The sequence below is a fragment of the Elgaria multicarinata genome, chromosome 6 (assembly GCF_023053635.1).
Source record: "Elgaria multicarinata webbii isolate HBS135686 ecotype San Diego chromosome 6, rElgMul1.1.pri, whole genome shotgun sequence".
Lineage (NCBI taxonomy): Eukaryota > Metazoa > Chordata > Lepidosauria > Squamata > Anguidae > Elgaria > Elgaria multicarinata.
Window position 1 is genome coordinate 43,357,757 of NC_086176.1, and position 14,215 is coordinate 43,371,971.

The 14,215-nt window shown below is 40.6% G+C and overlaps 1 protein-coding gene across 1 annotated transcript in view; it reads left to right on the forward strand.

The window, feature by feature from the left end:
• PUM3 (pumilio RNA binding family member 3) overlaps window positions 1-13,723 on the forward strand; it is a 30,582-nt gene extending 16,859 nt beyond the window's left edge. The window contains exons 14-18 of the mRNA XM_063129289.1: window positions 4,557-4,699; window positions 5,138-5,360; window positions 6,018-6,105; window positions 7,471-7,561; window positions 13,441-13,723. Of these exons, the coding sequence (XP_062985359.1) occupies window positions 4,557-4,699; window positions 5,138-5,360; window positions 6,018-6,105; window positions 7,471-7,561; window positions 13,441-13,570 (675 nt within the window). The 3' untranslated portion in view covers window positions 13,571-13,723. The remainder of the gene's footprint in view (window positions 1-4,556; window positions 4,700-5,137; window positions 5,361-6,017; window positions 6,106-7,470; window positions 7,562-13,440) is intronic.
• The last annotated feature ends 492 nt before the right edge of the window (window positions 13,724-14,215 follow it).

A 14,215-nucleotide genomic window follows, 5' to 3' on the forward strand; every position in this document is an offset into this window, starting at 1 on the left:
GGCGAGCTGGCCCATTGAAAGTCCTGCATAAACTCCTGCCTTAGTAGGAAATAATGTATAGCTGATATTACTATTATGGCAGGGCAGCATGAAGAAGGATTATCAGTAGGGTTACTAATATCTCATCCCAGAAGTATAGAACTATCTTAGTCAAAGTGGCCGGAGGGGGCGGGGGGTTGATCCTGGAAAAAAAAATTGTGCCTAGCTCACAGGTACTGTTTTGTGTTTTGCTGTTCTGGTATACTTACCTTGAGTATATGATATTGTTTAACTGACGTCTTTAATGAAACCAGTCTGCTCATTTAAATGCATTTAGCTATAATCCTCTTTCAGCATTCTGGCCAAAATTGAAGAGCAATTTTTAAAATCCTGATTGAATGGTGAAATGGATGGCTCTTTGCTTTCTACTGTGGGGGGAACATGAAATGACAGGCTAGTTAGCCTCACATCTGTTCCGGGTAAATTGGTGGGCAGCAATATTAAATATTACACTGAGGGTCAAACTAGACAAGGTTATGAGAGAGTCATGATTCGATCTTCTGTGACTTTGGACAGTCCCTAAAAGACTTCAGTAGTTGTGCAATATAACTAACATAAGAAATATATGGCAGCTGTTTCTTAATATAAGAAACAAGTAGTCCCAAGAAGCAGATATTCACAAATAGCAGAATGGTACTTTGGTAGGAAATGTACTTATTCTCAAAATAGTTTGTAGTGGCTGTTGTAATAATATCCTGAAGCTGCAATCTTAAATGCTCAAAATACTACACTATCGTAAGGGGAGTATGGGGTAAGGTGTTTTTGGGTTTTTTTACTCCCTCAGGGCCTTAGCAGCTATCTTGCCAAAAAGTTCCAGGGAAAGTATTGTGTATCTTCAAATTGCTGTGAAAATTGTATTGTAAACAACAAAAGCCCTAAAATACTTCTTGCCATACTAATGTATTCAGAGGTATCTGTAATGATAGTTATATTATATTGCACAGTCCCATAGAGGCCTTTATTATTATTATTGTTGTTGTTGACTTTGAATACCTTTATATATGGCTATGAATACCATTATGTATGGCTACCACTAAAAGGTTTTGAACAACTAGCCTAACCGACTGGTGGTGATTTTGAGATTCTAACATGCTTTTGAGGACTTTTTGAATGCTTAATTCATTATTGATGTTTGCCAAGCTGTATCTATAGCACTTAACCTTTAAACATCAGAAAACAAAATGGCCACATTGTAAACTGCCCAGAGAGCTTTGGCTATGGGGTGGTATGTAAATGTAATAAATAAATGAATAACCCCCAGAACCACTGGCTGCAAAACTCCACCAGCAGTTTTGTTGCGGGCAGCTGGGCCCAAAACAGGGTGTTGCAGAGACAGAGGAGGCTTGGGATCCACCAGATCCAAGGCCCCACCATTCCCCTATGAGGCCCCAGAATCAAGTCCCTTGCCTACAGCAGCCTCAGGGTAGCTTAGGTATTTTCCCTCCCACTACTTTTGCTGGGAGGGAACATCTCTCTCTCTCTCTCTTTCTCTCTCTCTCTCTCTCTCTCTCTGTCTTTTTAGAGCAGATGGCAACAGGGAAAGTGATAAGGCAAGTAGTACTTTGGAAGTGGCGGATAATGTGCCAGTTCACTTCCCCCAAAATTTAGGAATGCTCTGGGGACCCACTGTGTCCCTTAATTTCAATGTGTGGAACCCAGTTGTCATGTACATTGAATTCTTATGAAAGCTCACAATTGCGAAATGTACCAAAAAGAATTTCTGTCGAAAAGGTGGATCAGCACCATTCATAGAAGATGGCAAGGCTGTGTAATTTAAGAGCTACTTTAGTAAAGTAAAGAAAAAAACATATTATTTACAATATTGCATCAGTGTTGTCACTGACTTTTCTCTTCGCTCTAGGCTAAATATAGTTTTGCTACAAGTCACGTGTTTGTGTTAGATTAAGCTAATTTTCCAGCAACATCAAGAGGCACAGTTCTGTCATGGTAGCAGCTGTTGTTGGAGGTTTTACATTTATTGGCTACTGTGCAGAAGAGATGAGACTTCTGCTTACAGCATGTACACGTAAAATCTTGTTGTACAATTGCAAACATATCTGCTCCCCACCTCAATCTGGGACAAGGCATAATGACCTTTTCTATTCTCCATCCCATGGACTCGTGAGGGCAACTTTGGGAATTGCAAGTGTTAGTCACAACACTGCTACCTGATACTGTGAGCATTTGTGGTGAAAGGATAAGGCAGAACTTGTGGCTAGAAGAGCCTCTGGTGTATAGGATTTGCTAAACAGGATTGAACATGCCTCGTTCAAAGCATTTGTGTATGCCCCATTGTAAATCTTGCAGACGAACAGGTCTGCATACTTGTTAGTTTGGTGATCCGGGTCATGCTCAGCCAGGTATTTGAGATAATTGTGCTGCTGGAAACTTTCCAGCGTGTGCCCTGCTATGACTGAAATGTAAAGAATGGTTTCTAACACATCTCGTGGAAAGGATAGTTGCTGTACAACAGACTGACTTGGAATACACTTTCCTTGGCTGTTCCATTCTTGAGCTGCACTTCTGAACATATGGAAAAAGAGACAAAAGCAGCACTAGGGCATCTGTGTCTCATGCAGTGACCACAGGGCTTGTCGCTGACTTGCTATGACAGAATGAAGAATATCCCTTGGCAGCCGCCTAATGCCATGCGCCTAATTTCTGCCACCTCCTGTGTCAGTGATAACACTCTCTCCATTACCGAAGGCACCTGCAGCTACAACAGTCATGTTCTTTGGTGCTTGGAATAGCAATTGCTTGGGGAGAGTTTTTCTCACGTCTGTTTTGTTTCCTGGATGTGTAGAAAATTATCTCTCTTGGATGGTAAAGGAGTATCCCATCTCTCTCTCTCTCTCTCTCTCTCTCTCTCTCTCTCTCTCTCTCTCTCTCTCTCTCTGTCTCCCTCCCTCTCTCTCTCTCTCCCTCTCTCCCCCTCCCTCCCTCTCCCTTTTAACTGCCTGAAGCTCTGGCCGTATATTTTCCTGGTTTCATTTGTGACTGGTTTCATATCTGTCAAATAGTATACCTGAACCATGCAGAACAGGCCGCCAGGGGTTCCTCCTTTATTATGTGGGATTTCTATACCCTCAAGCCTTCTTTGTTTGTTGATGGGGCAACTGGGGTGGAGAGCCTTCAGCTTTCTCTAGCTGCTGGTGGGAATGCTCAAGAGGCAGAAGAATTCTCATGGGAAGGTTGTGGCATAAGTAGCTAGGCTCTGAGGAAGGTAACCCTCCATGCTCATTCATGCTTAGATAATGAATTAAGCAAACTTACTAATGTATTACTGATTTGATGGAAGACCTGTATGGAATTTTTTTATTGCTTCTAGTTGCTTTGATACAGAATTCAGTTGAAATATTGCAGATTAGATGTATTGCTGTTGTATCCACATTTTTGCTGGTTTTGTCATTTTAGTTGTGAACTACCTTGATCATCTGCAGAAGGGTCTAGGATTCATCTTTTACTTTGCCTATTTCGGCTACTCTCAGAACTGGTGGCTTTAGCTGTCCCATAGTTGGAGTGAGGGGACATGCTCTGGCAATTGTCTGCAACACATGCCAGATGCTGCAGAAAACTATTGGGGGGAAATGGATTTACTTCGCAGGAAGCGTGCTACAAGGTTGTCACAAGTCACTGTGTTTATGGTATTGTCTTGCTTTGCCAGAAGTGTAAAGATAAGTCATCAACCTGCAAAATAAGAATGTGTGACTTAATCCTTCACCTTAAAGTATCCTTGGTTGGTGAGGAGATAAACTGTTATCTGCCTGAATGTCAAGTAACAGGAGGAGCTTCATTTCAGAATTTTCTCCCCACTCTGGTGCTATTGCCAATAATAACTTAACTATAATAGTACTTCCTGTATCTTGAGGCATTCGTTTCAACTCAACATCCTGATAAGGTATACCAATAATTCTCGTTTCACAGAAGAGGAAATGGAGACTTAGGGAATCAGTACATTACTGTGTAATGCCATAGAGAAGGTTAAAAAAACAGGTGTCTAGTTAGATTTTGCACATATGATGAGCCCCTTTCTTCTAACTTGAGAACAAACTAAGTGGTGATTAGCAAAGCTGGAATCCTCAGAATTTCCTGTATCTAAACAGAAATAATAGGTGTCTAAAACTTTCATACTAATATCTGCAGATTTTCGTAAACATGTGTTAATACTTTTTATCTTTGAATTTTTAAAAATATACTGAAATGGAAAGGGAGGAATAATCATAAATAGGAAGGGGAGAACGAGGAATCTGCATGCCGTCATTCTCAAACATAGAGTTAAGTCCATTATTGTCCATGCTTTGGAATGAGCACACCTTGCCATGAATCAGCAAAGCATCCTATTTAGTCATAGGTAAGATTTGCTTCAGGGTAAATGTATTGCAACAACAGTTCAAACTGTGGGCCTAAATTTCAGCTCAGTCACCAAGGAATTGAAAATGGAATTTTTCATTGAAAATAAACTATTGTCACGCTACTAGCAAGTTTCCCCTCCCCCTCTTCTTTCCCCCAACTTTTAGGAAATGAGTGATTCCTTAACCAGCATTGTAAACAACAAATATGGAAGGAAGGTCCTATTGTATCTTTTAAGTCCAAGGGATACGACATATTTCTCACCAGCGATCATCAAAATCCTACAACAGGGTGATGGAAATGCTTACAGGTAATTAGGAAATGCATTTTTCCTTGAGTTTGTAGCTTAACTGGTTGCATCTTGCCTTCTCTATATCATGTTCCTCTCAAAGAAGCCATGACACAACAAGCTGCAGCCAGATGGCTGGCTATGCATCTTAAAAAAGCATCTCTGTGCAAATAGAACTTGGTTTGCCCCTTGAAAGCACTTTCATTGGGTGTTCCTACAAATATGTCTTGACAGCAAGCTGTCTTGACAGTTGTCTTCAACTTGAAGATGAATCCTTAGATCCAGCAATTTCTGAAAGGAGTGGGAGGTCTCCCATCATTGATACTGGTGGAAAGAACAGTTCTGCAGGTACTTTCTCTGATGCATCTCCATCAGCTCTCTCCTTTACAAGAACAAGCACATATGCAATCATTTTTCTGTAGTCCAAGGACTACTATCTATGTGTGTTTTTTCCACCAGCAAAAAGGATGTAGATGTTCGCCACCTTGAACTGCTGGAAGCTGTTTCTCCACCCTTATTAAAGTACCTGAACCTACATACTGAAGAAATGGTGATGGACAAAGCTGCATTCATTGTAGTGACTGGTATCCTCAGGACTGCTATTGGTGATGTCCAGCCTGCTATGAAAGCCATTGCTGGTCTTGCAGCAAGAGAGATGGTTCCAGGGGGCGAAGATGGCCAGGTAGGAATATTAATTGTTGTCATTTTCTTTTTTTTCCTTGGAGGTCTGCTATAGTTTCACTGTAGAATTGGGATAAACTAGGACAACCTTCCCATACATGGTGCTCTCCATAGGTGTTCAACTGCAATGCCCATAATTCCCAGCCACCGTGACCAATGGGGCTAATGGCTATGCTGGCTGGGAATTATGGGAGTTGCAGTCCAACACATCAGGAGGACACCAGGTTGGTGAAGGCTGAATTAGGAGGTCTCTTAGTTTATCCTGATTCCTCAACCAACTACAGGAAGGAGCTTTTCACACTTACAGATCTAAATTTCTTAAATACTTGACTCCAGCGGATACTTCAGTTTGAAATTTGGTCATTCTGTGAAGCTAAAGTCATAAAAATTTTGCAAGAACAAAATTTTAAAAAGCATACTTATGCTTGTCTGAACCATTACCAGGTCTTTGTCTTAATGTTCTGAATAGCCTGCTATTTGCTCATTACTGATTACTTTGTATGCCACTTAGTTAAATGGATAAAGCAAATATGTTTGTATGGAGCTCTTCTAATGTGCATTAGCCTTGATCTAGTTCTTGAAGAGTTTTAAGATTCAGGCTTTGAGACAGTGAGAAGCAAGCACTGTGCAGTCTTGACGCTCTTCTATTCTTTTAAAGCTTCACATTGCAGAACACCCAGCAGGTCATTTGGTTCTGAAGTGGTTAATTGAGCAAGATGAGAAAATGAGAGAGAATGGCAGAGAAGGTACGTTGGTAGATCTGTAAAATATGAGGAGCTCATGCATCACAGACCTAATTAGGTGTTTCTAAGTGTTGGGTGCAGGTAATTTAAGAACTTGTCTGCACCAGTTGTTAATTATGAATCTGTCTTAATTTAATGCATCCACGATGCACAATTTCCCCCCTCCCCTGAAACCTCTGGGAGTTTGTGTGAATGTAACTTCATCTAAAGTAAAAGCCGTACACCTTTGAAGGCAGTTTCATTTGATTAAAGAAACAAAATATTGGGGTAAATTCCAGTAATCAGACATTTTATGTGCTACTCTGGGGATTGCCAGCTGGGCCCTGATTCTCCTCCCCCCCCCCAATTTTTATCTTTCTTTCTTGTTTTTGCATGTTTGTCTTTTCTGGTACTACAAGTACAAGATACTTTGGAGCTAGAAAGGGAAGGAAGTTGCTGGTAGGAATGGTAGAAAGGTTTGCTTAGGAGGGAGGCTGCATTATTGCAATATTCTACTAAGGCAGTCTCAGGGGTAGTCTTTTCATACTTGCAGGACCAGATGAGTTAAGACATGGGGGTGTGTGTGTGTGTGTGTGTGCGTGCGTGCGTAAGTGTTAGGTATTAAATATTGGGGTATTGAAGGGAGCAGACTCAGGGCAGATGTGCTCTAAGATGTTGGACTATAACTCCCAGCATTCCTGACCATTGGCCATGTTGGCTGGGGCTGATGGGGGTTGAAGTTCAAAACATCCCATAAGGGTGGAGAAGACTGCTCTAAACAATCCAATACAACAGCACAAAGAGTATAGCCTGTATCTGCTTCAGTGTAAGTGTAGTTGATTTTACCTTTGTATGTGAGTTTTCCATTTGATTGGGCGCTATACGTCACCGATACCCCCCTCCCCACAGTCAACAACACATTCATTCTGGTTCATGACTTTTCAGTTCCTTATCTGCCTTATGAGCCCCCAGGTTAAACTGATCGAAACTTACGTGTGATATAAGCAAAGCGGGCATATCTCTGTGGCCAAGATGCAAAGAACCACCCAACTCGTTTTGAGTGCCTGAGTGATGTTTGTTTGTCCATTGAACTCTGGCTCTCCATGCTGGACTGCAAATCACTTCTGAAATGAAGATTTTCAAAAGCAATTTAGGTTGTGGCACTAGGCGTGGGCATAGGGTCAGCTCTTCAAAGATGTCTGCTGTTACCGCTTGATTATGTTCCTCGGATTGCTAACAATTAGTAAATCAGTCATGTATGTACAAATGTATTGAATAGTCCCATCTTTTTGAGACTGGCCATGGATATTCAAATCATGAGTGGTTAGAAATTTGTAAAGAATTTTAATAGATTTGTGTGATGTCTGGTCTGGTCTCTACCCATAACAGGATGTTTTGCAAGAATATTAGTAGAGCATGTGGGCGTCGACCTTCTGAAGACCTGGGCAAATGTGAATCGTGGTGCAATTATTCTGTGTCGGTATGGAGAACACTTATACTTCTAAATTTTTGAACATCTAATGAATGCTATTTAGGTTTTAAACAATGAAACAGCTTCATTGTCGTTCATTCCTATACCTTCTTTGTTTATGCTATTTGTAAGTGCCCTGTAAACCCTCTTGATTGCAAACAGGGAGTAACCATGTTGCTTAGTTTTGTTAAGTATTACCGTGTAATACTTAGTATTAGTATTGCTTAGTTTTATCTGTCACCTTGCTTTCAACTGGCCTGTTTAAAAACAAATGCCAGGAAATCCACTAACACAGGATGGGGTACGCCAACTCCCTCAACTTGGTGCCCTACAGATGTTTTGGACTTCAACTCCCATCAGTGCCACCCAGCATGGACAGGAATGCTGGGGATTGTAGTTTGAAACTTCTGGAGGGCACTGGGTTGAGGAAGGCTGCTGTACACTTTTATCTGGAACGAAGTAGCAGTACAAAGGTTGCTTTTTAAAGACTTTCAATGTCTGCCTACTATCTCCCCAAATTGGACACTCTCTGTTTCAATGCATTATCTGGTGCTACAGGAATATATGACTTGTCTGGAGGCTTAGTTGTCTAATAATTTGGAAATTCTGGCCCCCCAGACTGTGGAATGATCTCCCTGACGAGGCTCGCCTGGCACCAACGCTGCTATCTTTCCGGAGCCAGGTTAAGACTTTCCTCTTTGCCCAGGCATATGGTGGCACATCCTAATTACCCACATGTTTAGTTTTTAATCGGTTTTTAATGCTTTATGTGTGTATGTTCTGTGTTTTAGAGTTTTAAATTTTGTATACTTGTTTTTACCTCAATTTTAGAATTTCTGTAAACCGCCCAGAGAGCCCGGGCTATGGGAGCGGTATATAAGTGTAATAAATAAATAGATAAAATTAAATCTACTTCAGCGAGGCACCACCCAGAAAACTGCCTTCTCATGATGTATGTAATCACAGTTCTCTTACCGTCATTGGCACCCACCTGGAGCAAGCAACTTGCAAATGATTTTATTTATTTATTTTATTACATTTATATACCGCCCCATAGCCGAAGCTCTCTGGGCGGTTTACAGAAGTTAAAAACAATGAACGTTAAAATCAGATATACAAAAATTTAAAACCATCAAAAGCATAAAAACAATATCGATTTAAATAACAGCTTTACTCTTCTATGATTGTCTATTTGACAACCCAGTTAAACTGAAGTATTTGCATCCATCTCCTCAATAATAAAAGTGTTTAAATTATAATTGGGGGATAGGAATAAAATGCTTATTCTAGCTTACATTCGTTGTGAGTACCTGTTTTTCTAGATAACTAAAATCCTTTTTGCATTGAAACTGCCATAGATGTTTCCCTATTTAGTTTTAATTTCTGCTTTGAACATTTTAGCAGATTGTCTGTAGATGATGGCATCGCTATGGCAACATAGACCATTAGATTAAAACTGAGCTATCAAGTCAAGCTATTCAGAATCATTGAAATGTACGAATAGAAGGCATCTAAATGTCACTTAGTCCCAGCGCCCTGTACTAAAGCAGGTTCCTTAATACTTGACTGCTGCTGTTAGACTGACCCATACTGTTCAAAGCAGAGACACCCCTTCAGGGCTAGGAATATGTTCAGTAAAGGCAAGCTGAGATGGTGAGAGGAAATAAAGCTTTTGCTGGAGGGACAGTCAAATTAAAGCCCTAGAATAAGCAGCTACTCTATACTGATAGATTTTATTCACTCGGGCTATACATTTTTCTATCTGAAATGGATTGCCCTTCCTCTACAAGTCCTCACTATCTGCTGCCCCATCTCTAATTCGCCTCATTTCTAGTGCTTCTGACATGGAGTAAAATAATGTCCTTGACTCTCAGGGTCACTGCAAAAGTGTTGGGCTTAAATCAAACATCCGTTCATGAGGTTTATCATTGTGGAGTTTTAATGCTCAACTGATGGCTTTATAATATAGATCTATAGGGATTTTTCATGACATTTTAGAACAGATCCCTTGCCTATGACAGGGGTGCTTAAATCCTTTTAAAATCTCTAATCCCTCACACAGATGTTGAATAAAGATTTGCGAAGAGCTGTTTCAACCGCTATAGCAAAGTTTCCTTTTTTCCTCTAAAAAGATGTGAACAATCTGGTTTAAAGTGAGGATGGACCGGTTGCTGTTGCTTGATTTGTGGAAATTCAGAACTTTGCTGTCCCTGTCACCACTTCTCAGTTGCACCTTTCTCTATGTAACTAATGCTGTGGATGAGCAATCTCTGGGTATTGTTCACATGTGATATTTTCCCCATTTTCTCTGTATTTTGGAGTTCAACTGTATCCTAAAGGCTTCCAGACCAAAATAATATATGTCCTTCCCTCAGGCTCTAGTCTCTATTCCTTGCTTTCAATTGAATGATGCTACAACCCAATTCACTTATAGCAGACTGCCATGGACTAAGTAGTGACTTTACTGGCTGTTCCCGCTAAAAACTAATATGGCTAACACAACTTTATGCAAGTGCTACATAAATCGCAGAAAAAGTCACAGTTCAGAACAACTTTGGCCAGTGGCAACAGCATCCAGAGAAGGTGCTCTGTCTAGGGTCCAAGAGCAGATACTGCCCACACAGCTCTCCTGGAAGAAAATCGAGGCTACACCAGAGCACGAAAAGAGTGTGTGTGATTCTTGCGTGTTTCAGCTCCGACTTCTTTGTCATCTCAGAATCTACACTAGCTTTGCACACTTCTGTTGCCCTTCCCTGAAATGGCAGAAACCCTAAAAAGGAACCAGCATTCTGGAAGGGCTCATAATATTTTGCACGCGGAAGGCCCCAGCTGCAATCCCCTGCCATCTGCACTTAAAAGAGAAAGATCTCAGAAGAACTGGGAGAGGCTTGAGGCCTCGGAGAGCCGCTGCCACTCTGCTTAGGCAGTTGGGGGCTAGGTGGAGTCGTGGACTGTGGCAACTTCATACCTTCCATGTTAATCGGCAATTAGATGCGTTCAGTAGATGCTCTGCAGGATTTATATACAATGCAGAGTTGTGAGTTGGATAACTTGACACTCACAGAATATGTGTTTGAACAATGAAGAAGAGTCTCCCAGTTGCCACCTTTAAGCCGAGGCTATTCTGCAGATGTTGACGCAGGCGGGGGGGGGGCATCGGGAGAGTAATAAGTAGTACCTTTATGTTACTCGCAGTAGAAAAGCAAAGGGGCCCATGTCAATGAATGTCCTGCTGCTGCTCCGATTTCTCGTGGCTCTAATCCATAGCTGTCATAATAAAGAAGATATTTCTACTGTTTGTGGGGATGGGGATGGGAAAGATCCTGCAGCTTTTATTAGTGCTGCAACATATGCTCCTGATTAAGGAGGAATGTTAGCGGTTAGATTTCTGGCTCTTCCATTACTTTTATCAAAATGATTTAAAAACTTAGCCTCTCGTTGTTCTGATTGAGTCTCCCTGGTGCAGGGTGATGTTCTAAAATCAAGCCTGTAACGGACTGTAGATTGTGGGCTTCTTATCCTCTAATATTTATTCATTTAATGTGTCTTAAATCATGTTTCATGCTAAATTGTGAGCATTTGGTTGTAAACCATTTTGCTGAGATTGAGCTAAGGAAATAAGTGCAGATTCCATAGCTGGAGCTGGATATATGGCATATGTTAGCAGATTTAAATTTTTCTACTTGTTTTGGGGTTGTTGTTATTATTGTTATTTTAAATAACCTTTGTTAATCTGTCTTTTTTTCCTCTCTCACACTCCAAAATAATCTGAAAGATAAAGCGAAACTGAAGTTAATCCTTGTAGTTTGCATGAGTAATTGCATTTGTATAGCTCACACAAATATTTGAATTATATGTAAATTATATATAACATTGTAACATGATGGAGCAAACTAGTAGTGCTCTGTGTTTGGATAAGGCAGAAGTATTTTGGGTCACATTGAGAAACAGATTTTTAATCACTCCACAAGCCACATTAATTCTTCTCTCATTCTGTTTGGTTTGGCAACATAATCCTTATTATGTATCTTTTTTTTTTTTAAAAAAAAAAAGCAAGGCGGGGGATGTGGCTGTTTAATCAGAAGGTTATGATAAAAATAACATTGCAGTTACAAGTTACAAATGAATCTGCCAGCCCAGCACAATCTACCAGGGCGCAATGCGTTTCTAAAAAATAAGGCACTTGCCACCCACTCCCGCCTTAACATGGAAAGACTTCCACAAACTCGTCTCCAGTGGTTTCCCTGGAACACTTGTTTGGAATACTGTTTCCATCTCTGATTTTTTCAGTTCTTTTACTAATTCTGCTTGTCAGTGCAAACATGCCCCCCACCCTGAAAGCCAGATTTTCCTGACTGAATCTAAAGATAAAGCTGCATTCTCCAAGACCCGTTTTTCTTCTTCTTTTTACTCCCCATTGACTAGCCTGCTGTATTTGCAGTCACGGAAATAAAGTTTCGGATGGCCCATTTATGGAATTATTGCCAGGCTTCTATCCTGGTATCTTTTTAATGCCAAGCAAATACTTTCTTAGTCATTCTTTAAAAATGCTTTAAGAGCGTAATCCTATCGACTGTGTCCTTAATAATCGGAAGCCCCCAAACTTGGACACGTCTGATCATCAGATGCAGGGTGGAAGGAGCAGTGGAGGTTACCTTTGTTGTCGTCATCCCCATCCTCCATATTGTGCTAGATGGGCTTTTTAGCCCATCTAGCAAGGTCGCTTCGGAGGGGGAGTTGTATGAGTTTTCTCCTACTAGGAGAACCTTTAGTATACCTAATGGGTCTTAGTTGCCCCTTCAAGACCAGGCCATCCCAAAATACTTCACATTACACAGCAAGGAACAATATATTTCTGCTGGGGAAATTCACCCCCCTCTCCCCAACTACTGTGAGAATTGCAGCTAAACTTAAGAGCTGCAAGGGATGGCAGATGACGTCATCATCCCAGCTTTTTTTTAAAAAATGCTGCCACTGCCAGCTTGACTCCTTAGATTCTGGCAGTTGCTGCTGGAGTTCGCAGTATGACTGGTATTTGGAACAGATGGTGGCTGCTTCCCTTAAAGTGAAACTCATTGCCTTTCCGCTTCTTTCTTCTAATAAATAATATTAAAATGTATAGGTTGAGCTGTGTTTCAGCTGCAGTGACCATCAAACTGCATTGCAATGAAATCACAATAGCTTCAGTTATGAAGATACAGTTATGCAGTGTGGAAAGCAACCTTGCATGAGCAGAATTCAGTTTGTGCAATGGGACATTCTCCCCTGAAGCCCCTCCAAAATCTGCTCCACATGGTTCCCAAACCTCAAACAGTTTCTGAGGTGAGGGGAGAACCGGTTCTGTCAGCAAGAGGACCTAATTGGATTCCACATGCATACATGTGGAGCAACAGCCCAGCCCATATTAAAAACATGTAAACATTCCACAGCCTGCTGGAATAAAAACATGTTTACAGGTATCTGGAAACTAATGAAAGCAATTAATTTAAATACAGACTTGATTCAGACATTTTAACTAACCTAATTTAAGTTCTGTATATTGTTTTTAATTGTTTTAATCTTATGTAAACTGCCCAGAGAACTGCACCTATGGGGCAGTATCGAGATGATGATGATGATAATAATAATAATAATACTGTGTGCAGAAGAGCATTTGAAGGGAGGGAAAAGATCTCATGGGGAGATCTACAACATTTTCACTGAATTGTCATGCCCAGATGTGCCCTGTACATACATGCCTTTGCTAATAGATGATGACCCCAAATTGTACCTTGGCAAACTAAATCTACTCTCAGTTGTTTACCCTTCATTGCCACTTGTAGCATTTTATTCTGATTTTATTTTAAATCTAATTTTGATTCCCCTCTTTTTTTCTTTCCCTTTTATAGCCTTCTTCAGAGCTCTGACCAAGAAGTGGCAACTCAAGTCAAAGATGGATTAAAAAGTCTGATTCCAAAACTAAAAAAGACTAAAAGTGATGCAGTTGGAATAAAGGCATTGTTGGAGAAATTATCATAATTTAAAGTTATTAAAGGGACTTTTCTAATGTAAGCAAATCCCTCCTTTTAATATATTTAAAGGAAATATTTTTGGACAGGTCTGGGTAACTTTTTTTTTAAACCCTCATATAATTACTTTAATTTACCAATAAAAACTTCCAATTTTTCTGAATGCTGGATATCTTTTCTTCTTCTTTGGAATTGGTTGATTTATCTCTGGAGGTTGAGCTATTCATGAAACTGCAATTGAAAACACTTATATTTTTGCTTAAAAACATTCCCTTTCTCATAGTGATCTGCATTCTATTTCACCATTTTAATCTTCAGCAGCACAGTCGACCCAACTGCTGCGCTCCCCTCTCCCTTCCTCCATTTAGACTGGTTCTCCCCATCTTTGCTTCACTGCCATTTCACTGCTTGGCTTTGCTCACTGACTGTCAGATTTTCTTCTAACATTCGCAAGCCTGCATTTCTGTCACAACCAGAAAACTTTAACCTGGTCGGTACAGGCACTAACAGGAACACGTGGCTCCCTCCTCACCCCCACTTCATTTCGGCAACCTGTGATTGCCCTGATTGTCAGTTGCTCTCATGACATCTGAATTAAACAACCCAGAGTTAACTGATGATTTGTTTGGGGGTTAACTCCAGGTTGTTTAACTCC